The sequence below is a fragment of the Mastacembelus armatus genome, chromosome 7 (assembly GCF_900324485.2).
Source record: "Mastacembelus armatus chromosome 7, fMasArm1.2, whole genome shotgun sequence".
Taxonomy (NCBI): Eukaryota; Metazoa; Chordata; class Actinopteri; order Synbranchiformes; family Mastacembelidae; genus Mastacembelus; species Mastacembelus armatus.
In genome coordinates, this window is record NC_046639.1 from 9,837,798 (window position 1) to 9,862,155 (window position 24,358).

General features: G+C 38.8%; 1 protein-coding gene across 2 annotated transcripts; it reads left to right on the forward strand.

Annotated features, from left to right (window-relative positions):
* The first annotated feature begins 948 nt into the window (after nt 1-948).
* On the forward strand, nt 949-16,967 carry LOC113145655 (ankyrin repeat domain-containing protein SOWAHB). 2 transcript variants are annotated; one of them, XM_026332626.1, is made up of 13 exons: nt 949-1,256; nt 3,670-3,731; nt 4,288-4,506; nt 5,520-5,630; nt 7,954-8,010; nt 8,291-8,392; nt 9,464-9,475; nt 13,594-13,680; nt 13,988-13,990; nt 14,403-14,405; nt 14,623-14,695; nt 14,883-14,978; nt 16,175-16,967. In XM_026332626.1, exons 1-13 carry the CDS (start codon nt 1,124-1,126, stop codon nt 16,345-16,347), a joined length of 1,131 nt encoding a protein of 376 aa, XP_026188411.1. In that variant the 5' UTR covers nt 949-1,123; the 3' UTR covers nt 16,348-16,967. The 2 variants fall into 2 exon arrangements, with proteins under 2 accessions (XP_026188411.1, XP_026188412.1); XM_026332627.1 differs by lacking the exon at nt 14,403-14,405.
* The last annotated feature ends 7,391 nt before the right edge of the window (nt 16,968-24,358 follow it).

A 24,358-nucleotide genomic window follows, 5' to 3' on the forward strand; every position in this document is an offset into this window, starting at 1 on the left:
ATAATTTTCCAGAATGGGGCAGCATGGTGGGTGAGTGGTGCTCGCATGGGTGTACTCCAGGTAGTCTGGTTTTCTCCCACAATCCAAAAAACATGCATGTTAGGTTGATTGGTGATTCTAAATTGCCCATAGGAGTGAGTGGGAGTACGTGTGGTTGTTTGTCTCTATGTGGCCCTGTGATGGACTGGTGACCTGTCCAGGGTGTACCCCTTGCTTTCACACAAAGAGAGCTGGGATAGGCTCCAGCAGATCCCTGTGACCCTAAATAAGAATAAATGGGTATAGAGAATAGATGGATGGATTAATGGATTGTCCAGAATGGCCCTATCAGTGTTTCCTCATACTTAACTGGTTATGGTGATTTTGATTCAAATAGTGCTGGACAGTTTAATTTACGTTTCATATTCTTTAAACTGATCATATGTTTTGTATATACAATCTTGCATCACCAAAGTACTTCAGTACTATTGTTGCTATATGCACTGGACAAAAAAGTACAATATTTACCTCTGAAATGTAGTGAAGTAGAAGTACAAAATACCATAAAATGGAAATACTACAGTGCCTCTAAATGTTGGAAGCAAATATCAGAACTACATTGGAGCACAGTACTTGAGTAAATATGCCTGGCTACTGTATATCCCACAACTCATTACAGTTTGGAAGAAAACCACATAAACAGGCCTACTACACAAGTGCGTCTCTTAATACTGTATATATGAGACGTTCACGACCATTTCTAAAAATTGTTATAGGTTGTCGATATGATTTTGTGCATTTTCCCAGCGTGTTTAATGGAAAGTATCATGGAGAGAGAAAGATAAGGACAGAAAAAACGTTTAGCCTACATCCTTGCGCAGAGGCTGAAGTGTGGCAAAGATGCTGACTGCTGAGATGTGTGTGTGTGTGTGTGTGTGTGTATTTCTTTAACAGTAGGAGGCGCAGCAGTGGGCAGCGAGTCTGGGTGGAGTGAAGTTTAGACATTTGTACTATTAAATTAGCCCACAGGACCGTGTTATGGCGGAGTGAAATAATAATAGCAAGAGGACTGAAACCGTGTGAAAACCGCAGTACATAGCAGCCAGCTCCTTACAAAGACGTTACACACACACACTGAGCCGAGATGAGTGATGTGAGTGAAGAGTCGTTGCTGGATTATTTCTACTCCGCCGGAGGCAATTCAGGCAGAGTCAAAAACGCAGATGTACTGAAGACATTTAAGCCTTTCATTGGCCACGGTGACTTGCAGTTACGTGGTAAGTAGCGAGTGGTTGTGTCATGGCTCCAGCTAGACCAGAATATGAGGCGGAAAATGGTACAATGCGGAGTGGCCGGTGTCCTGAAAATACCAACTCACCTCGTGTTTGCCGGACAGTTGTCATATTTGGATGAATGTGATTTATGCTTAACCGCAACATTCCCCTGTCTGTATTTAACAAGCGACTTTCACGTCCTTCCATTGTTCCCTGTTGTAAAACATCTGGTTTACATTAAAAGCCCCTCTGAAGATCTACAGTTTCAGCAAAAATTCTCATTTCCTCCCTGAACAGACGACCTGAACCAAGCCATCAACACAATCTGTCACCATGCAGTGTTACACAAAGGCCCCCAATGGTACTTTCACTGTTTCCCGCTATTTCAGCTCAGGGACACAATATTAGCTAGTTTTAGAAATATTCGGCGGTGTGGTTGCCTTTCTCTGCAGTTCTCTTAACCCACTCACTGGACAAACGCTTATGCAATTCCGCACTGAATCATTGCAAATTCCTATTGAAGTCTGTGGGAGTAACGCGTCCGAGTGCGTTTTTTGCAGAATAATGTAGTTTTCAGCAAGCTGAAACTAATACAGTCTAATACAGCCTAAACCAGCCCTACTGTAAATCTGCAACAAATCTCTTTTTTACTATGGAACGTCTGAAAAAGAAATAAGCTATTATTCTCTTACTTCTTTTCTTTCGGCTGCTCCCTTCAGGGGTCGCCACAGCGAGTCATCTGCCTCCATTTAACCCTATCTGTATTCTCCTCACCCACACCGACTATCCTCATGTCCTCCTTCACTACATGAAGAATAATGTAGGAGCAAGTATGTGCAATAATGCTTGAGTAATTAGCAGAGGGGATGGTGGATGGATCAGCTTTTCATTGTGGGCCTGGATGAGATATGACACACCAGGCCCCTGTGAGCAGATACCCAAAGGTCCCTGCCACCCCCTTCATAGACTGCCAACCTGAAAGAGACACAACTACAGTCATCTCCCCTTCTCTCTCTAGTTGTTTGGTGTCTCTCTAGTTGTATGTCTTTCTGTAGTTGTTTCAAGCCTTTTTTTTAGCAGTTTAGGCTTATTTTGTTAATGCTTTATTTCATTGCTAAATCATTATTATTATTTGTTCTTTAAAAAGTTATATGGCTTCACCTTAAAATGGGATGCTCAAGATTCATTGCAGCAATGCTTCATTTTCTTTTAGCTACAAAACCATAATAATTAGCTCGAAGAAAAGATCAAGCACACAACACTGATGAAAGATAGGACACCCCCAGTTTAATTGCTAACCTTTTGAAAAGAAGAAAACATATAATGAGATGGCAACCATTCAAATTTGACAAATATTGTTAGCCTTGGCACTCTATACTTAAAGCAAATGTATTTGAACCTCCCACAATAAAATTATTCAAAGTGACCTTGTCCTGCATTTGCCAGCATGTACTGTCCAGATGCTATGTCAGCACTGCAGTTGTTGATAAAGGTTTAAAAAGCTGCCTTGTTACTCTGCCATCTGACATGGAGGTCCAATTAGAAAATTGCTTCCCACATAGTTACAGTCTGTCATAGCATCTGGATACAGCTTTTTTTTTTTTTTTAGTAATTGTGATGATAGTGTTTTAATTATAATCAAGTCCCCATGACTGCATGACTAGATGAAGAATCCTAATGGGCTCACATTTTCATCAGATTGGAAAACTGGGGCATGTTAGACTGGGGCAAACACACGTGTGAGTTGCTTGTTTGTGCATACCTCTGGTTAATGAATAACTAGCATGTATACTATGTTACTCACTGTGCTAAGCAAGGAATTCATTTGTTGAGACAGATGTAAACGGCAGCTTCCTTTGGATTTCCTGTTGTTTTGACTGAGCGGGGCAAATATCCCACTACAAATGTTCTTTGTGTCCACAACAGGAAAAGGAAACACTGCAATTGTCCTGAGCTGCATGCCCATGTACACCTAGGAATGAATGGAATACCTAGGCCTGGAAAATATGATGCTTGTGTAGCATAACCAGGGGCCTACACTGAGACTCAGTTTTTTATTGCACGTTCTGCACATGTCCGGGTGTCTACTCACTGGTGTGAACACAGGGAGAGCTAAGTGTGTGCTTGAGCAGATGTTGTTCCCTGACTGCATCATTTTACTTCAGATCATAGAAATATAGACCAGCAGCCCATCCAGTTTACTGTCACTCACAAACAACATTCTTCTAGCCACAGCTATATCTAGAGATACTACATTTTTGTAGTAAATCAAAGTTAATTCAAGCTATTCTGCTTATTTTCTTTTAATTTTTCTCAGTTGACACTTGGTATTAGAACCACTGATATTAAAGTTTTACAAAGTGTGAGATATTAGAAACTATGTTTATATTTCAAGCCAAATGTTTTTTCATTGCAGCTAAGTACCGAGAGGAATTTAAGCTCATTATTGACCGAATTGCTGTGGTGAAGTCAGAGAATGTAAGTAAACTTTAAAAATATTTTTACCTTTTATGGAAAAAGCTTTGTATTCGCTATTTATATTTAGTGTTTCACTATGAACAGTTGTACCAGTTAAACTATCATAACTGTGTAGTAGTTGCCCAATCTCTTACAGAAATGTTTTCACCCAGTGGTTTCTCTCAAGAGACCACAGCTGCAGTTGTTCTGTTCTGTTATTTTTTTTTTTATTTCAATTGAGTTGAAGAATTGTGTGTAGGCAGGTTTTCCTTTCAGAATCATCTTTCTTTTCTTAAAGGAATAGTTTGACATTTTGGGGAAACATGCTTATTTACTTTTTTGTTGAGAGTTGATGAGAAGAGATACACCACTCCTTATCTGTTTGTTAAAGGATAAGACCAGTGATTTCCTGTGGTCATTTCCACAAAACCCATACAGACACTAAAACCAACAATGAATTTCATATACATACTTTATTTTCTTTTTACTCTCTACTGTCTATACCTCCATTGTTGTCTCCAAACTCTTTTCATCTTTTTACATTTCACATATTGTGCTTTTTGACTGTCTGTCATAGGGTGAGAAGTACCTTGTCCTCAAAAAGAAATACAGGCAGCTACTACATGAACGAGACGCCAAGCAACATGGGACCAATGGGAAGGGACAGAGAGAGTTGAGCCAAGCCAGAACAACGGCCGCTGTACAATGGGATGCAACAGATGCCTCCACTTCTTTCCATCAGAAGCAACAACGGGATGAGCTGATATCACGAAGAGAGCCTGACAGTGCTGTGGAGGTGAATTTAAATTGTTCTCCCTTTAATGTTCTGTGTGTTGAAATCAAAATAAGGAGCAGCAACACTTGGTGCTAAAATGCCTCTTAATGAATTTGCCTCAAGACACGATATTTACTCTTTACGCGAATGACACATTTATTTCTAAACAAGGCTATATATGTTAGCAAGCCGGCGACCTCTAGCAACTGTAGTTATTATGAAAGGAACAAGCAAAGCATTTAGGTGACAAAGTCTATGTCCAGAGGAGGTTGGTATTGAAAGATCGGTCTGAAAAGACAGGACTTTCCCACAGGAAACCAGTGTAAAATGTTTTTTACTCACGACTGTTCTGCAACCGTAACCCTGGGTTCAACGCTGCACCTGTGACAAGGAAGAATATTTTAAACCAAGATCGTTCCCTAAACATAACCAAATTATTTCTGTGTCTAAATGTAATAAAATTGTGACCGTTCTATAATTTTAACATCCTGTTTATGATTATTTCCATGACAACAAAGGTCTAGTAAGTTTGCCAGCACAATATTTCTTGTTGTTGTTAATGATGGTGAAGTTCTTGCTGTTCTGCCTGACAACAAAGAAGCTCTGTTTCAGGAGATACTCCTATGGGTCATATCTAAGGATCAGGACAAACAACCTATAGGAGGCAATTAGTGTTGATGGAAACTCAACACTATGCACTGGTTTACTGCACAGTAATCCTGTGGAAGTACTTTTCCACATTGTTCTTGCTATAAACTTGAGTATTGAATCATGTATTTGGAAGACGTTGTGTATTTTATGTTTCTGGTTGAAAGTCGTGTTACAGGATTTGTTCATACCGGCATTAAGGTAAACATTATCTGTCCACACCCAGTTGGTGAAGGCAAGGAAAAAACAAGCAAAGTGCTAATGCGCACTGTTAACCTCAGCCAGCACTTAACAAAGTTAAATATTTGGCCTGTGAACACTCAAATTGCACATTTGAATCAGAGAAAGTTTTAAGTTTACAGTGTATCATGTCTGTACTCCTGCAGGATCAGCAGGCAGAAGCAGTCACAATACAGCATGCTCTGCTGCTGCCTCCTGTCATCCAAGTCCAGGAACTTTCAGCACAAAGCAATGGAGAGGATGAGCTAGACTCAAAGGTGGGTCAAAGGTGACAGTTTGTCTGATTGAGAGTGCTTATAGGCTTGCATTCACTCTTATAGAGTGGCAGTAGTCTTGCTTTTTACCTCTGCTTACAGCCACTTAAAAAATGTAGAGCTTTATGTTGTAAAGTGTTTATGCTTTAAGCTAGGCTCCTTTTCTGGGCAAACAATGCTGAGAAGTACAAATATGTCACCGCTCTGTTGCTGTTTGATGCGCAGCATGTGGTTCAGATAAGAGTCAATTTAGTCATTAACTGAGAGGAAATTAATCTGATCAGATCAGTACCCCAGTGGGTACAAGGAAAATTAATAAAATAAAATAGAAGAAGAAGCTGTTACGTAAAAAAATACAACCTACTTTAATAATAATCGTTTCAATCCAAGAATCATACTCTATCTGAAAGGACATCATCTAATATTACTGTTGAACATACAGTCTAGTAAATTAATATTAAATTATCCTTTACAGACAGTATGAGAAAATATAACTTATAACTTAAAACACACACAAAAAATAAAATAGCATAATGACTTCCAGTTCAGTACTTTCACTGCAGTGGTTCCTCCATTACCCACCAGGTGTCGCTAAGTAAATTACCTGGATTTGTAACTTACAGTATGTTGATTTGAAGTGGGAGGAGGATCAGTTGGGGGAAAAAGGAGTAGGAGTAGATTCTGCATTTAAATTAAGCTCCCTTTTATTATGTTAAGCAGCAACATGTTGGAACTCATTAAAACGATAATATTCATTTGTGGCCATCAAAGATGTGGATTTATCCCTAGAAAGATATGTGGCTTTCCATGATGGGCTGGACAATAGACATGAAATATGTTGGACTGTGTTACTACAGCACTGTAGACAGATTAAATTTGTTTGCTTAAGGTATTAGTTGTACCATTGAAGTCTGTGTTTAATACAGTTGGTGTTGACAGTTGTTTCATATTACCGAAGCTACCTGGCTGGTTCAGTGTCCTGTCACACTATTCTTCATCATTCATGCCTGAGGCAGTAGACTTGAAAGCTTGATAGGAATTGCCATTTCAAATTAGAACCATCAACCAATGTTAGCTTATTGACAGTATAAGCATATACTGCCAGAAGTATACCAAAAATAAATTAGAAATAGATATTTACATCAGAATTTTTATTTGTACTAAAATGTTGTTTCTCAATATGTATCTTGGTCTCAGTTCTTTGAAAATCAACTTTTAGAGATTAAAAAAAAAATCACAATTGGATTTTAAAAATCACAGCAGAAGAAAAAATGACCAAAAGGTGTAAATGGAGCCTGTCAGTATGGCCACAGAATTTAACCTGTGGTAAATGGGTGTTCCCCTTTACTCTAAAGACTAAAGTTTTGGCTAGTGAACTACAGTTTTACTTAAATACAGATTTCGGAGTATCGCCTTCTGAGCTGCAGTCATTAGTTGATTAACAGAAAATAAAAGAACAATTTTAATAACCAACTAAGCTGTTACATCATTTTTGAAGATAAAGTGTGTAAAAAAGGTAAATCACTAGTTCCAGCTTGAGCTCATTAAATTATAAGCATATTTTGACAAACAAGACTGAACAAATAACCTAAAAATAATTAACTGAACAACTGATGTTGAAAATAAGAGTTGTAGCCCTACAAGTAATCCAAATGACTATTTTTGAAATAAACTGTAACATACTGAGAGGGGATTTGCTGGATTTCTTTAAACTTCTCAGTCTTTGCCTGCATGCCTGCATGTTTTTCTGTGCCTGCTATTGTTGGTCTGTGCTAAACATGCTACAGAATATATGTATCAAAGTGGAACAGTCTGGATACGTACCATCCCTCCACTTTTCATGCTGAGTATGCTGATGTGTGGCAGCAGTGTTTTAACATCATGTCACTGTATGATTTGAGAACAATTTGCAATCAAGTTCTCCTCAAAGAAGAAACAACTGTTTCTTCCCCACATAATAAATCAGCCAAAGTGACACTGCTAGAAGGCTAGAAGGCTGTGTTCATTATTTTGGAAGCTTTTTTTCTTGACCCCTTTTGAACTAAAATGGTGACAAAAACACATGGCCAAACTACTGGCGTGTTGTTTTTTGGTTAATTGTTAATTGGATTGATATTCATTACCCCTTATGTGTGAAACTGTCACCTCATCCTCGCTGTCTCATTACTCCTCTATCTGTCTGACACCCTTTGGTCACACTGGAAGACTTCACAGCAATGTGACCAGTGTGTAAAAGTGGGTGTGTGTGTACCCAGTGATGCTGCATCATGCTGAGTGACCATTATGACTGATACAGTTAACTTGTGTCACTTCTCTTTTCTTTCAGTCTGAATTGGAGCAAGACGAGGAGTGTACAGGCAGCATGGGCTCCGCTGCTGTTGCTGTAAGTCCTTTCTGTGTCTTTTCCTATGGCTTTAGAGGAGCCATAAGCAAAATGTGAAGAGAAACCAATAACAGAATAAAAGTATAAACTACTAAAGTCAGTGTAGCGTCATCATGGGTGTCTCCCACAATGTGTCAGTTGGCTGTGACTCAGTCATTTATAGGAAATGGATTAAGGTTTGTGGCTTCAACGCTATCATAAGAGCCCAGAACAGGATGTGGATGGCAGGGTGTGTGTGTGAGAGAGCATGTCTGAGCCCCCACCCTCCTCTCTGTTTTAGCTGGATCCTATAGAGAAGGAATGGATATATTCTGCTGCCGGTGCACGGATTCCTGACCTCTCTCAGCTGCTCCGACAGGATCCCTCCCTGGCAAACAAGAAGGTACACCCTCTATTGCCCCCCATAAAGCATAATTGCACTATATTACAAATTAGCCGTTATCAGAATATTGGCCAACGATATTGCAGCTACAAAACTGATTGGTCAAGAAAAATGAGCAACCAAAGTTTTAGCCTACATGAAAACAAATGACATAGTGATATCCATCCATTATCTATACCTATTTATTCCTATTTAGGGTCACAGGGATCTGCTGGAGCCTATGCCAGCTCTCTTTGTGTGAAAGGCAGGGGTACACCCTGGACAGGTTACCAGTTTATTGCAGGCATTGTGACATTATTACCAAAAACTCTGATGTAAACAGGAAGCCTGTTGAGGGCCTGCAAGGGTCATGCAACAGCCACAGTTGTAATGAGGCTAAGTCTAGGTAGGCTTTTTATCCTGTCAGCCTCTATTCTAAGTTGTGTCCAGTGAAAAACACAAAACAAAAGTGTCATGAAGTCTTTAGAGCAACAGTTAAGCATAGTTATCAACCTACTGTATTTTCCGTTTCTTTCACATCTGTTTATTTCTGAGGAAACAAAATGTTCAAATGATTATGAGAGAAATCATTAAAATTTGTAGGAAGTCTATCTCTTTTCAGTAAATAAATACAACATTAAATCCAAAATAATTATACAATCATAACATGGCTGACCTGTTTTCGAAACTCCCTGAAAGGAATTTGGGATCACTTTAAGAATTAATGTATTAATATATTTTTCCATCAGGTCACAGATGTGACCTCAGCTGTGATTGAAAGGTAAAGAGCAGTAAGTCAAGGGGACTTTTAAATTCCTACATTAAGTCCCAACCTTGTTCCTTTGGTTCCAAAGTTCCTCTGACTCTTTGGTTCTGTCTGTCTTACTACTCAGGCAGATCTCAGTAACCTTTTTGGTGGTATAATATTTTTGAACCACTAGTCAACAAATTTTTACAAATAACATCCACGTTCTAAGAATTAGCCTTTAACCTACACTGTTTTAAGTAAAAACGTGTGAAGGGAATGAAAAAGTCATTTATGTATAGTTTCACTAACTTCTGGTTTTGTCTTTTTTGGTTGGGCCAAACCAGGACTTCACCTCAGTAAGTATTTCACATGGCAGTGTTACAAAATTAGAAAAGTGCTGAAAACAACACATTGCATTTTGTGGTAGTAGTTAGCAAGTCATAATATTGTGTTGGGCATTGTTTATTATGATTTGTGTCTTCCTTTTTTTTTTTTCATTTTCACACACTGTCACTGCTGACTGTGACCATGACCATCCCACTCAGGGGGTAAGTTTCATTACTCATACTTGTGACAGAGCTTACTCATACTAATCTTAACACAAGGCCTGTTAAAATGGTTTACAACTTACATAAACTGTCCAGGTGTCAGACTGGTTTTTTGCTTTTGTAACTTCGACAAGCACATTCTGCTGAGATTTTCCCTTAAATAGTATTCTGAGAATCCTGTGTTAAAACATCCAGATCATGCATTTCAAAGGTCCACTATCAAAAGGATTATGAAAGATAGCTTTTTAGCTCCTGTGCCCCCCTGACAACCTAAATCCTTTTATTTGTCTCCCTGTTCGCTTAAGAGATTTGAGCTCATGTTTGTTGTCCCTCCCCTGTGTCACAGTGTCCTGTAGCCATGGCAGACCACCTTCTAAGACTAGCCCTAAGCCTCTGCCATCCCCACCCGGACAAGATAGCATGGCTGCCATTGAAGTGTAGGGAGATGGTGGGCAGGGGTGGAGGGAGATTAAGGAGAGCCTTAATGCCCCACAAAGACTTCACCCACTTAAAGATAATCTGAAAGTAATAGAGCAGCCTAGGATTAATTGTAGAACAATGTTAGTTGTGTCCCTGGGAAGGTGCTAAGTCTCCCTCAGGCCTCTTTGATGTTGCCTTTAGCTTTCAGCTTTTCCCTGTTCACCAGAGGTGGATACCTTTACAGAGATCATATACAGAGATACCGCCCATCAAAAAAAAAAAAAAAAAAAAAAACTTGCAAGACTCATGAGAACCAGAATCTTTAAAACCAGGATTTATTTATTTGATCTGCATTTGTCATGTTCTCACTTTGTTCAACAGAAGTTTAGCTAAGCACACTAAATAGCAGGCTCTAAACCACATATTTGACATAGACTGAAGGGATTACTCTTCATCCAGGGAGGACTTAAGTTCCCGTTCTGACCAAATGTTTGTTGGGATCAGGTGCTTTTATAGGTATGCACTTCAAAGAGTGGTTTAAAGATGAAGTTGCTTAAAAGTGAAGACAAAACACAGATCAGAACACCCGGATCTCATCCTGCTTCTCACTCGTGCTTTTTTCTCTTCCTGCTCTCCTCGTGATGTGGGCCTCTGTTCCTGCTGTGACACCTTCCTCTGCCACACAGTTTGTAAGTACATCATTTGCTCATCACTCCCCTCTGTCTTCCTCCACATCCAGGAGACTGTCAGGGGCAGATCAGCCATTGTGTCTAATGCTGATGTCAACCCTCTTTAGCCACTACTTCCCTCACTAGGGAGCATGTGACAGGGACAGAGTCATCCCTGAGTGATCAGACGGGTGGGGGGTCACCCCGATTGGTAGGAACAGAAACGATAGACGCAGGGAGGTAAGACGCTGCATCCTGCTCAGCCTCGTCCATCACTCCTGTCCAGTGTAAGACCCAGCGAGCCGCCTATCAAACACTGCTACAGCCAATCTGTCTTTAAGATGTGACAGGGGACAGACAAAAGAGATGGAGATACTTGAGCCTGTCACAATACTATATATCTCTCAGATGCCTGACACAGAGTTCTACCTGTGTACCTGTATAGTGATCCTAATTCCCTTCAGTGGATGCCAGCAGAACTTTTTCTCTTGCTAGCTGTTGATAGCCTTGTAGCTTCTAAACACAAAAGGACACGTGTCCAGTTCAAACAGTGTGATTATCCCAGTTTGTTCCTCTCTTGTGTTACCATTACATTGGAGTCACAGAGTTATATGGGCATTTGTCTAAAAAACAAACATATGGTCATGCCAATTAATGACACCTGCAGCTGTTCTGAAGGTATTTCTGGAATCTGAAAAGGCTCCCTGGAAATATAGTTCCTCCTCCACATGATTAAAAAGACATTTTTCCGATGTGACTATAGTTCATAATCCATGTCCATTCCAACATCCAATAATCCATTCTGAATTTCTGAATTTCTCCAATGGGGATGAATAAAGTATCTGTCATGTCATGTCATGTCATGTAGATATACAACACAGTGCAAATGTTTTAGGCTCTTGGGTCCAATGCATTACCATTGTGAGGACATCTGTTCAGTATTCTATAGCATGACTATTAAAGTTAACTGATAAATTAAACTTTGGTATTACTACTGAAAGCATCCGTATATCCTTTTTAATACCTAAAACATCCATCCATTTTCTATACCCACTTATTCCTTAACCAGGGTCACATGGATCTGCTGAAGAAGGATTTAGAGTCACCAGTCAACCTAACATGCAAGTTTTTGGACTGCAGGAGGAAACCAGAGTACACCCACAGCACACAGAAAGGCTGGGTTGCAAACCCACGACCTTCTTACTCTGAGGCAACAGTACTAACCACTCAGCCACCATGCTGCCCCCTGAAACAGCTGCATATTATGAAAATAAAAAAACACAAATAATGTGTATAAAAACATACACATTATTTTGTAGGAACATCTTGGGCAGCACAGTGGATGGGTGGTTAATAGTTGCCTCACAGAAAGAGGGTTCCTGGTTTGAAACCTGGCAGGGGCCTTTCTGTGGAGTTTGCATGTTCTTCCCATGCTTGTGTGGGTTCTTTCCAGGTACTTCGGTTACCTCCCACAGTCAAAAAACATATGGTAGGCTGATTGACGATTCCAAATTCCAACAAATCATGCAGATCAATTGATCTCCTGTGGATATGCTAATCAAGAAATTTTTTTTATAGGAACATCTTTTTCTGTATTATAAAACATTATGTAGATCAGTATAGACAGATGTTACTGATTATTAAGAGTTGATACTTTGGTTCAGGTTAAGCAAAGAAATATGTCATTTTTGGCAGCTATCTTTGGACTAAGAAAAGAGGGTTAACTTGGGAAGCAAACAGCAAACAAAAATTTTATAAGAGTAATATATATGCCTCTAAGGATTGTGAAAATATCTTCAGAACAGCAGTACATTTTGTTAAATGGTCTTTGAGATTGTCAAAGATCAAGATAAAGCACAGAGAAACTTTCAGAAAGCACCTGTCAAATGCTTACTATGTTTATAAAAGACAAGTAACTCAAAAATGAAATTAATCACATGTGTTTCTTCCAGACAAAGAAAGGCTTTATTAATGGTCTGCTACAATGTTTAAAAAGATGAACATTATTAAATGTATGAAATTCATTCAGTTTGACCTCTTGTCAACTAAGAGAAGTTTTCATTTTGTGAAATCAGGGGTAAAGTTGTCTTTCTTTCCTCAAACAGCAGCTAACAGAAATTAAGTTTAGGGTTTTAATTCATCCAAAGTCAATGCATACTTCTGAAATGACTGCTGTTTGATGTAGTGTAATATGGGCCAAGCTGAGGAAGGATGACTGTTACTTAGAGTACTTAGCTGACATCTGCACCTATGTTCAGCTTTCACCTGTTGATAGCTCATAGTTATGCAGCTTAAAGTGTGTAGGAAAAACAGAGAAGCTCACAGGTCTGATCAAACAGGTGGATGTGGTCTGTATACAACTTGTGCTTCATTCATGGGTCTATCATTTTCACATCTATACACACTTTGAGTATTTTACCAAGTGGACGTGGGTGTATCTCTAAGAATTTTGTCTCAGAGGCCCATGTTTCACACCCTGATGTGTCCTGACAGTACTGCACCGATGTCTGGGTGGGTCTCCCCTCTGCGGGTCACACTAACATCATCAATCTTTCCTCTGGTGACAGGCAGCCGGGCCCCCCAACAGTGGGCACAGTGCTGTGTTGTTTTGTAATTAGGCTCTGTTAGATGGCAGGAAACCATCTCTCCATCCTTCCATCTGCCCACTCCCCTCCGTGCACAGCTGGCCCTCTGCCCTTATACAGCCAATAAGAAGCTGCCCCACTCAGCTTAGACAACTTATAATGATGCTACAGCAGTTACCATGTGTGATAATGGTACGGAACATTGCTGTGGGTTAGTATACTTCATGAATAACTCTTTACTTGTTTCACACAGACAGCGCTGCACTGGGCTGCCAAACATGGCAATGAAGACATGGCCACTCTGGTGGTTAATGCTGGTGCTGATGTCAACACCAAATCAGTGAGTGCACTTTTATTTTAAGTTTTTTTTTTTTTTACTTACAGTGAGGGGCATGAATGGTATTGTCCATGTGAGAAGGATGAGAGAAACAAGAGCTATCATATTTAAATATAGCCCAAATGTGTGTGCTACCACGTGTAAATCAGCTATGCAAATACAAAAATATATTGGCAAAACAATAAAGAAATAAATGTTCTATAATAAACTAAACATATTGAACGTTGAGTATAAAATCGCTAGAGTGCTCCTTTTGCTTTTTAATGACTCACAAAATCTGCTGATTTATTTGTGTGCTTCTTTCTTACAGCATGTGAGTAGCCAGGCTCTTAACAGGATGTGATGGGTATGTACAATATGTTTGATGTGAATGGATAATATCAGAAAAAACAATTTGGCTGCTGCTTTCCTCTTATATACTTCAGTGATGTAATGTTCCCCAATTGACCTCTATGAAGGTCCAGCTGTGCAAATGTATTACAGCAGCACGTGCTGTCAGGGTGCTGGAGTGCTCTGCTAATAAATCACGTCATGTCATGGTTAATTGTTTCCCAAAACAGTGCGTCTATGTGCTGGCATGCATAACTCTAAAACTATGCAATTTTCAGTGAATTGCAAAGCAATTATGTTTTTATCATTATCTGGTGTTTCCATAACCTTTGCTAATTTGTATATTTATTTCCATGCTGTTTTCTTTGGCTGCATTTGGGCCTGGGAAACACTAGGGGGTAGGTACTAAATCCTTTCAGAACATTGCCACAAGTTTTTCTCTTGACCTTCACACAAAATAAAACTGTCAGTTTTAAACTGCCTCAGCCCTTTATGTGTCAGTAAAGTGAGCACTACAATACTTTGTGTTTGCATGTCAGGGTGTATCACTTGTGTCCCTGAAAAGTAAGCACTTTGTTTCCTTTTTGCATGTTTTTCTTTTGTTTTGTTCTACAGGGGTACACACCTTTACACATTGCAGCATTACACGGTCACCGGCATATTCTAGACCTTCTCATAGGGACTTATGGTAAAAACTGCTTTCATTGAACATGTTGTTTGTTCAGTTAAAGGTAAAGGTAGCAGCGTTCAATCTAATGTGGTTAATTTTAACATTGTTTTCTCTGTAAAGCTTTTTGTGTAAGGTGTCATTAGAGTATCTCGCTGCCCTCCATGACTGATATCAGTGTTCAGAGATTTGTGCTTATTCTCATCAGGGGCTAAAGAAAACTTAAGGGACTATAGTGGCCATCTTGCCTGTCATTATCTGAACAGTCAAGAAGCAGAGGCTCCAGAGGAAGACTGTGAGCTGCGTGAGTACTTTTTTTGCTGAATTACAAATTATTTGATAGGTAATAATACTAATAATACTATAATAATAATAATGTTATATAACTATATACATCAGGTGTATTAATACTACAATACATGTAAGTTTTTATACATTTATTATTATTTAATACTGTTGTTCTTTTATATTTTGTTTTATTTCTCTGTGCTTGGCCAAGGCATGAAATCCCTGAATTTTGTGTGTGCATGTGTGGCACCTAATAATGCATTTGCAGAAAGTCTACTTACTTGCCAAAGTAATATGAACACAGTACAGTAGAAAATGAGTCATAGGCTCACATTTCACCTGAGTTATGGGCATTGGATAAAATGTCACAATGAGAGATTCATTATTTGAATTGTAATGTCTTTGCAACAGCCTGCAGTTTTCTGAGTGAAGTACATTTGATTAAATTTAAGGATGTACATTTGTGGAACAAGTTTAAAATGAGCTGTTTTCTTCACAATACACTTTTCAGTTTCTTGACAAAAGTTCAATAGGAAGACTGATGCCACTCTCTGGTCTGTGCAACAAATATAATGACAAAATCAATACCACTTTCTTTTCTGCCTGTTAAATACAAACTACAACAGCATGTTAACTTTGCTTAGCAAAGACTGAAAACAAGCAGCAACAGCTGGAGTGGCCATGTCCAGGAATAAATAAATCTGCCCACCAGTGCCTCTAAAGGATGGCACACTCCACATAAAACTGAAACTGTGTATCAGAGGTGCTAGTGTAGGTGTACAGAACCAGCTAGGTATTTCTTTCCAGTCTTTATTTTAAGCTAAGAATCTGTTGGCTAGAGCATTAAAACTGCCATACAGATAGACAGACTGATGCAGACTGTTATCAGTCTTCTCATCTGAACAAACAAGAAAGTGAACATGTCAAATCATTCCTTTAAAATGATGATGATGTCTGCCATGTCAAAAACTTGTAACTGCAACATTGCTTATTTAAAAAAAATACCTATTGATTATACTACATTACATCTGTCCCTTGGAAAAATATAAATGAAAAAGAAAGCATTTCAGGTTTGTCCTAAAGAATGTAAAATCTTTAAAATGATGTATCTGAATTTATTAGACAAAAATTTACAAGTACAAAGTAACTTAGTTTAGGAGCATGAGGGACTAATGACAGACATGAAATATCTTTTATTTCTTATGATTACAGAGTTTCAGGTCACTCAGGCTAGAGAGCGAAATAAGAACAAGAAATTGGTATCGTTGTTCCACTCTAAGAAGAAGTGGGGCTCAGCAGAGGAGCTGGCTCCAATAGAGGAGGAGAGGACGGCGCCACATCAGCTCAATCTTCCTCCGTTCAGACCCCGAAAATTCTCTCGCTGAGGAAACCAGGGATGGTTTCTCTCTCTGCTAGACTTCCTGCACTCACTTTCACTGTTTCTCTTTAAATTCAGATTGACACATAATATAAACATACATGTATACACCATGGAAGTATTAAGACTGTATGTGTATATTGTGTACACACAGACGCTAATACCTTTCATACATATGCTTACTGGCACAATCACACATACTTAAAGCCTAAAAAGCTCATGAAAGTACTGAACACAAATGCTTTAACTTTGCAATATGAGGTTTTGCAGGTGATGCTATGTTTATATGTGTAATGCCTATATTTATGCTTACCATACAAGTATTTCTTGAGGCCTTTACGTTTTAGAAAATCTTGCTAAATGTTACTTGTGCCTTTTAGTTTCAAATGAGCTCATGCCACATGCATCTTGAAGCTTATCTTTAATTCAGATAAGACATCATTGTCATAAATGCAAGTTACAGGGTGGGGCTGGTGATATTATGTAGTTTTGTTTTTGCCTTAGAGATGCCATGAAAAGAAAATACTAATGTTGGTTTTCAGTACTTTTTCATTTCCCCTGTTCTGTCTGTTGATCTCAGTATGTGAGCTTTAATAAAAAGTCACAAGTTTATACTTTACAAAACAATTCCCTAAGCAATTGCAGCAGGGTGTAGTGTTTTTAGCAAATGTTACTGAAGCAGGAATAAATATTGCATTTGATTTGATTCTAGTGGGTATTTACTGCAACAAGATAGTGTCCGTGAGATCAACTCAACATAAATTACCACTGATGTTCATCCTATTGAATGAATATGTCTTCCAGTGCAATAGTGTGAATCTGATGTGATTTGATAGTTTTAATAGGACAACAATGGGGCTCTGTGGCAGAGGAGTAAGATCTATCAGACTATACACAGACAGCACTTGTCAGTAGGATCAAAGAGCTTATTTTTTACAGGATCATACTGGTGGTTCTGTATGTTAGAAATCACATACTTAACACAAGTATCACAGATTTATATTAATGTCAGTGTGCAAGCAAGGAACCCAGCTTGAACTGAATTACTAGGTCAATAATGCTTCAATAGATAAAAAGTCTTTGATATTTTAGTAAATGAGCCATTTTGTTGTATTTCATTAGCTATTTCATTTTTATATATTTTATGTAAAGTACAGTGAATGTGTGCAGTTTTACATTACAGTGACTGCTCTGAAGTTACCTTATGCCTTAAAAATGGTTAACAGGAGTGTTTCCTGAGATGTAGTCAGTGGTGTTAAACATACACAGCCATCAATGATCCTTAAAATTTGAGCCAGTTATACATTCCAGAAAAGGGAAGAAAAATGAAGTAATTCCCAATAATAAAGGATTTTTTCCAAAACCATACTAACATTAACAAACACAGTCCAAGGGTTCAATGCCAGCTTTATAGAGACTGTATTATCTATCATATTCTTGTTGGCTAACATCTGGCTGTGTGGCTTGTTTTCTGGCACACCGTAGCTTGTCTGTTCTTGGCATATGTTGAGTTGACTGTCAACACTTGAATTATGTTTGAGTTCTTTGGACTGCTGTACCTGCAGTTTGTGCACAAAGATCTGGCCTCTTTGCAGCTGTGTTCCTTTGAAAACTCAGATGTCAAAGCGTAAACAGTACTTTATTTCATCTACCACCCCCTCACCAGTCGACATTTACAATTATATTGTATATCTGAGTCTTCTGAATAATTCTGCTGTCCAGTATGATTTCATACCATTGTAAAAGCTGCATTCATAAGTTAATTGTATAATCTAAAGATCCAGCCTTATATCTTTTTGCATATTATTTATATAATGAATATTTTGGTATTAAACTATATTATATCAAACTGTCTAGTTGTGCCTTGTTCACTTCACTAATAAGTTGTGTCAACTCTCATGTCTAGGTTGAGTGACTTTCCTGCTCACACCCCAGTTTCTCCTATTTATGATAATGCTCCCCCCCCCCTTTTCTATTCTATAAGCTGCCTTTGATCATACTTTTAACTACCTGACTTTGTGGGCTACAGATGGAGTAAATATGGGCCCTGCTAACTCTCCATACGGCTTTAGACCTTAATTCCTGATTAGCTGAAAAGGGCAGCACTTTCTTTTAGGTCTTGTATATCAGACAACACAGAGGGGAACAGAAGCAAGTGTTTTTGTGCTTCATTCTTGAAGCGGGGATGTTGGGGGGATAAGAGTGAGTTTCTGTAATAGATACTTATCTTACTGCCCTCAAGCCCCTCAAACAAAGTCCCCCTCAGAAGAGATTATAACCCAGGGAGGGCACATTAACTCTAATCCAATGCTTTGAGGCCTCACACCCCCATACCACCCTCTGCCCCACTTATTTCAACCCCTCTGTTGTTTGGGGGGGGGGGGGGGTGTAGCTTGTATCTAGTGCATGTATGAGTCTACACATGAGGGTTGTGTGTGTGTTTGTGTGTGAGTCAGGGGGGTGTAGTGACTGTTTCAATAGCACGCTGACTCTAATGAAAAGCATTGAGGGGTGCATACTGCTGTGTAACTGATTCCTCTTTCTGAAGAGATTAGGCGCTACATTGTTGGTTCGGTTGCTCATTTCCATGAGAGCACAGCCTCCCACCACTGGCTGCTTGGCTTTGTTATTTTGAGTTGGAAAACACAGAGCCCAATGTCCTTGGCTTCCTTGATACTATTGTTTCACAAATAGGCCAAAATGTAGATGTCATGTCACAGATGCCCAGTAACCTCATTAGCTCCTCTCTGAGGCTACAGACTGAAAATAATAGATGCATGAACTTCACTTTGTTAAGTTATGCAATAATTTGAAATAGTGTTAATCGAGTTTAAAAAATATCTGCAGTTTCCTTCTAGGGTTGGTCTACTTTTTTGCTTAATGGGCACTATTATACTTGTATATGTTCTACAGAACTAAGCATATACTAAAAATGTTAATGGGCAAAAATACAGCTATCCTTCATTCAGCATCCAAACACAGCATGAAAAACATAGTGTGATTTATTGCCAACTATCATGTAGCTGTAAAAAGTGTTTATTTATCAATGCCTATAAAAATACAGTAATTAAATGAAATATGCTAACATTTAAAATGCCCTCACAGTTACATACAACTAATTTATATTATGTTATAAACAATTTGTTAAATTGGCTTGTTTGTGCTAAGAGGGAAATTGTATTAAAAGAGATAAATCTAAATTATTGTTTTTTTTATGTCCTTAAAAAAAACTAGCTTGTCCTTGATGGCAGCAAACAAATACAAGTTAAATAAATAAATAACCTATATAGCAACATCCTGATCAGGGGAAGAAAACAGCATCCCAGGGAAAAGAGAGTACAACCTGGTAAAAAAACTAAATAGAGTATGTATCAAGACATTTTCATGAAACAGCCCTTCTTTGCTACACAGATATAGCCCTACACCAGAATCCAGAGGAGGAAAAACAGGAGTGCCTCTTCTTTGCACTCTACAGACAGCCTGTGCATAAGAAACTCTCCACTAGGATTAAAAAACAGGGTTTCAACAAAATAATAACAGCACAATTTCACACATCACAAATTTAGCTCAAAGGGCTTTACAATTAGACATCCACATAAGTAAAAACTCAAAACAAAAACTTTTTTTTAAAGAAAGTTCCCTTTCACTGTCATAACTCAGAAAAAATAACCTATGAGTCCTGAACAGAACCCCTGCCTTTTTTATTCTCTACATAGAGTACATGCAATAAAACTTGCAGCTAAGGTGGAGAAAGAGGGAGCAGCGAGCTAACAATCTGATCTGCACCAACAAGCACGCCAGGGGGCTGCTCCAAGCGGACTTCACCAAACTGGGCCAGGGCTCTAGCTGAGGGGGCCCAGCACCCACCTGCCGGGGCCCAACACTGGGAGACACCACCAGCAGCAGCAGCTGTCACACAGGCTGTCAGAGCCTAACCAACGCCCGCCTGTCACTCACCCAGTGGAGGGCCATCAATCAGGCTGAACCCAGGAGGGAGCTGGGAGGCGGGCTACTGCCGGGCCCTAAACAAAGACATGCTTAAATTTGCAAGCGGTTTCAGTGCCACTGCTATTTTGAAAGAATGATAGAATGGTCCTGATAAGAGTAATGACAAAAGATGAAGAGTGGAAGGGGGTCTGGGAAGAGGGGGTCAGATAGTAAAGAGGTGGGAGAGCTTGATAACATTCACACTTTGCTTACATCTCTCCATTTGTGTTGCTGCCCCAGGAAAATCCCATTAGGGAGGAAAATTGAAGATCTGGTTGGAGACCACAATATATTTGTTGTCAGGTGACTCTCCACTTACATAAACATATATAAATTTTCTTTGCTTAAATAACTTGTCAGGATTTTGATCTGTTTATTGTCTATTCAAATATAAAACATTATATAAAAACACAGATTCTTTACTTTCATCTTTCATCTTTGTTTTATCTTAAACCCTTTCCAGACACTCATACAATACATTTAAACTATAAAGCTTTCGCTTCTCCAATGCAATTCCTATAGATCTTTCACCCCTTTCAGTACCGAGCACAGTAAAAGTAAACTAACAAGCATAAGGTGTGGAAGACTCTGTGGATTCTCTTTAGGCTTTTGTTGTCTTCTTCACACCTACCTATGAGTTTTTCTAATTGCATGTGTAGTCCCTTTGTCAGCAGATAGGTAGGGAACAGCCTGTAATTGAGATTGGGATTACACCTATTGTCTTTACCTGCTCAAGGAGCCCCTTCCACTGTTATTCTGCATTTTAACCAAAACCAGCGCTTTACATAATTTAACAATCTGTTTAGATTGGTCAGAAAGTTGAATATGCGCAGGATTTGTTGATAAGGGAGAATATAAAGTACTGTTTCAACACAGAGGAATGACTCAGGTGTTATCAGAGATCACTCTTCACTATCTTGTATCTCTTGGGTGCTGGGGACAATTGTTTTTCCATTTGGTCACTTTTCTCTCTTGTAAACAACTAACATCCTAATAGCAAACAGCGTAAACTGGACCTGTCAGAGCAGGGCCCACACCTGCATTGTGGTAAAGCTGCCAAAAGAGGAAGAGAATGAAAAGATGTTTTACAAGAGCGACAAAAGCTGCTGCCCTGGGCTGTTTGTGTTGTGAGATGTAGGCCACAGATGCCATAAGCCTTCTCTTTGCAATCCAGTCAGGCCATTGTTGCTCCTGTACAAATTTGCTTTAGGCTCTGTGGACCCCACCCAAATAAATTCCTCCTTTCCCTCCACCTTTACCACTTTTTGGCTATTACTACCCTGAGCATCTCTCTCTGGTCCCATTCACACAGAAATACCTATAAATGACCATTAGTAATGGGCGATAATGACAGAAACAAAACAGGAGAGCTGGCCTGCAACTAATGTATATTTTTGCTATCATTCAATTGGCTAATTATTTTGATGATTCATTAATCGATCATTAGTCTAGAGAGTATAAGAAATGTGAATAATACCAGTAGCAACTTCACAGAGCCAAAATTATATCTCCAAATGTTGTATTTGTCTTGTTTTGTTGGACCAAACGCCCCAAAGCCATAGCTTTTTAAAATTATTATTATTGACAAAGAGAAGCAACATATCCTGTCACGTGAGAAGCTAGAAACCAAGAACATGAATCATTTTATTAGGTTTTATTTTTCATGTTTCAGAGTTTGTATAGTTAATTTACTCTAGAAGCACTCTTACTTTGCAATAAAAATACTCAACAGTATTCACACCAAAAGAAAGTATTTAGGTCAGTTTTTTAGGTAAAAGTCCCAATACCACAATAGTCTTTTATAAGCAAAAGTCCTGCACTCAAAATGTACAGCAGTTTCAGCAGCAAAACATAATTAAAGTATAAAAAATTAAAAGCACTTATTATGTAACAAAATGTCCCCTGTCAGTTATATTATTATGTATTACAGGACTGGATTATCATCAGTGATGCATAAATGTTTAATTGTGTAGCTGGTTGGGATGGAACAAATTGTAACTACTTTGTGTAGCCTACTGCTTGGTACTTTAATTTACAAATTTACACAATCATCAGTATAGGGCGAACTTTCATCTCAAAAGCACAATAGAAATTACTCAAACTACAAGTACAGTACTTCAATAGATGTATTTACATGGCACCACTGTTCATTCATATCAATGAATGATGGAGTTTACCTGTAGAGATTATTGCAGAACTCTGTCTATTAAAATAATATATTAATAATTTCACCAGAGACAGCAAATTCCTCTTTAATCGTTTATTGGAGACATTACAATCAACAACTCACTAAAAAAGTTTCAGCTAAAACTGAACTTGAATCAGGACTCCTGCACTGACCACAGAGTGGCCTACATAGTCAAATGGCAGCTGAGTGTAAATTATTAAACATGTATTTGCTCCAACAAGGGAATCAGTGCATTAGATTTGATAGTTAGCAGATCCTATTGCCTGTTATATCTGCGAATTCGGTTCATCCTCCATTGTTTCTATAAAAAATGCATAAGAAACCAAAACTGTTGGGATAAAGTACATAAAATCTGCACACAAGCAGATCCCTGCATAATCTTTAGAGGACACACAAGATATCTAGATATTAGAGGTTAACAAAAAATTTTTCTACAACTGAAGAATGGCCTATGTCTGAAGACAGCAGTGACAGTGATGGCCATTTAGATTTCTTAAAAATACAATGCAACAAACAACAGAGACCTTAACAGTAGCCACATTTTAAACAATTACCAAACGCTATGACAGAGTGTTTAGGTACCAACCCCGCACCCAGACATTAATTTCAATCTTTCCCGACTATTACTAATTATTAAAAAGCATCACCGCCCTCGCCACCAGTACCAACAGTGCTAATATAATAATTTAAATTATGCAAGATAAGAGAGACACGCTCCCTTGAACACAAACACTGAGCTTAACTGTGGCTCTTTTAAAGGACATGAGGGGGCATAGTAAAATAAGAAGTGTAATCTTCCCCTCTTATCTGTAAAACCCCGCTCCACACACACACATTAGCATCTGTTGTCTCACAATTATCATATACATTAGTCAACACCTGTTTCACTTAACCTCGTTTAATTAGGGCCATTGAAAGGCTGCGCTTCGCTCAAAAGAATGGCACCCGACTCGTAAAAGGGCAGTTTGTTATGGTTCAGTCAGTAAATTAACAAATATAAACTACGACTGTTACATGAATTGTTACGCTATTTGATGAAGAATAAGGGAACATACAGAATAATGACAAAGAGGCGCACCAGTCCTTTACTGACCCTCTGCTATCACTTGTGCGTAAAATAAGTAATTTTCCCTGTATATTAGGCAAACTCTCATGTTACGGAGACTTTGGCCTTGAAGTTAATTCAATTCACAAACTATACATCTGTGGGTGATGAAGTGTTAGAAGCAACAGCAGAAACTGGCAGGATGTTGTGAACCTTCGGCGATTATTGCCAGACATGGGCAGTGTTAAAAAATCACTTCAGCGTCGTTATTAGAACCCAAATAAAATGGAAAACATATGGGCGTAATATTGATCGCTGTAAACTATGCTTAGTATTTTGGAATGTTTTGGCTTGCGCTTATGAGCTTTTAAATAATAAAAAAAAAACATTACAGGCTAATTTTATCAAATCAGAATAACGATAAAGACCTAAAGACTTTAAAACTTCCTATGCATTTGTGTGAGGAAAATGTGATGTTTGTTTGTAAGGGGCCGATGGTTAATTCTATGACTATTTATTCGTTTCAGCGGAAACTTCGGTTCTCTCAGAAATCACTGCCTAGCGATAAGTAGCTCATATTTAGCCTCTCCGCGAAAACGTTAAAAGGAACAGCAGAGGGCTTCTTTGATGGGATTTGTTGCCAGTAAAAGCTGCCGATCTTTTGAACGTAGCTGTCAGTCAATACCAGTGGGTCCTCCCCACACCCCTCCAGCACACACACGCTGGCAGCCTGGTGTATATAAATAGATCCAGGAGGTTGGGTTGCCACTCAAACCTGACTAGCTGGGACGCAGGAAA

Bases quoted from the DNA above. Each gene is read 5' to 3' on its own strand.
- LOC113145655 (XM_026332626.1), top strand. From the start codon at position 1,124: ATGAGTGATGTGAGTGAAGAGTCGTTGCTGGATTATTTCTACTCCGCC. The intron at 3,732-4,287 runs GTAAGTAAACTT...TGTCTGTCATAG, and splicing joins CTGTGGTGAAGTCAGAGAAT to GGTGAGAAGTACCTTGTCCT. The intron at 14,696-14,882 runs GTAAAAACTGCT...TATTCTCATCAG, and splicing joins CCTTCTCATAGGGACTTATG to GGGCTAAAGAAAACTTAAGG.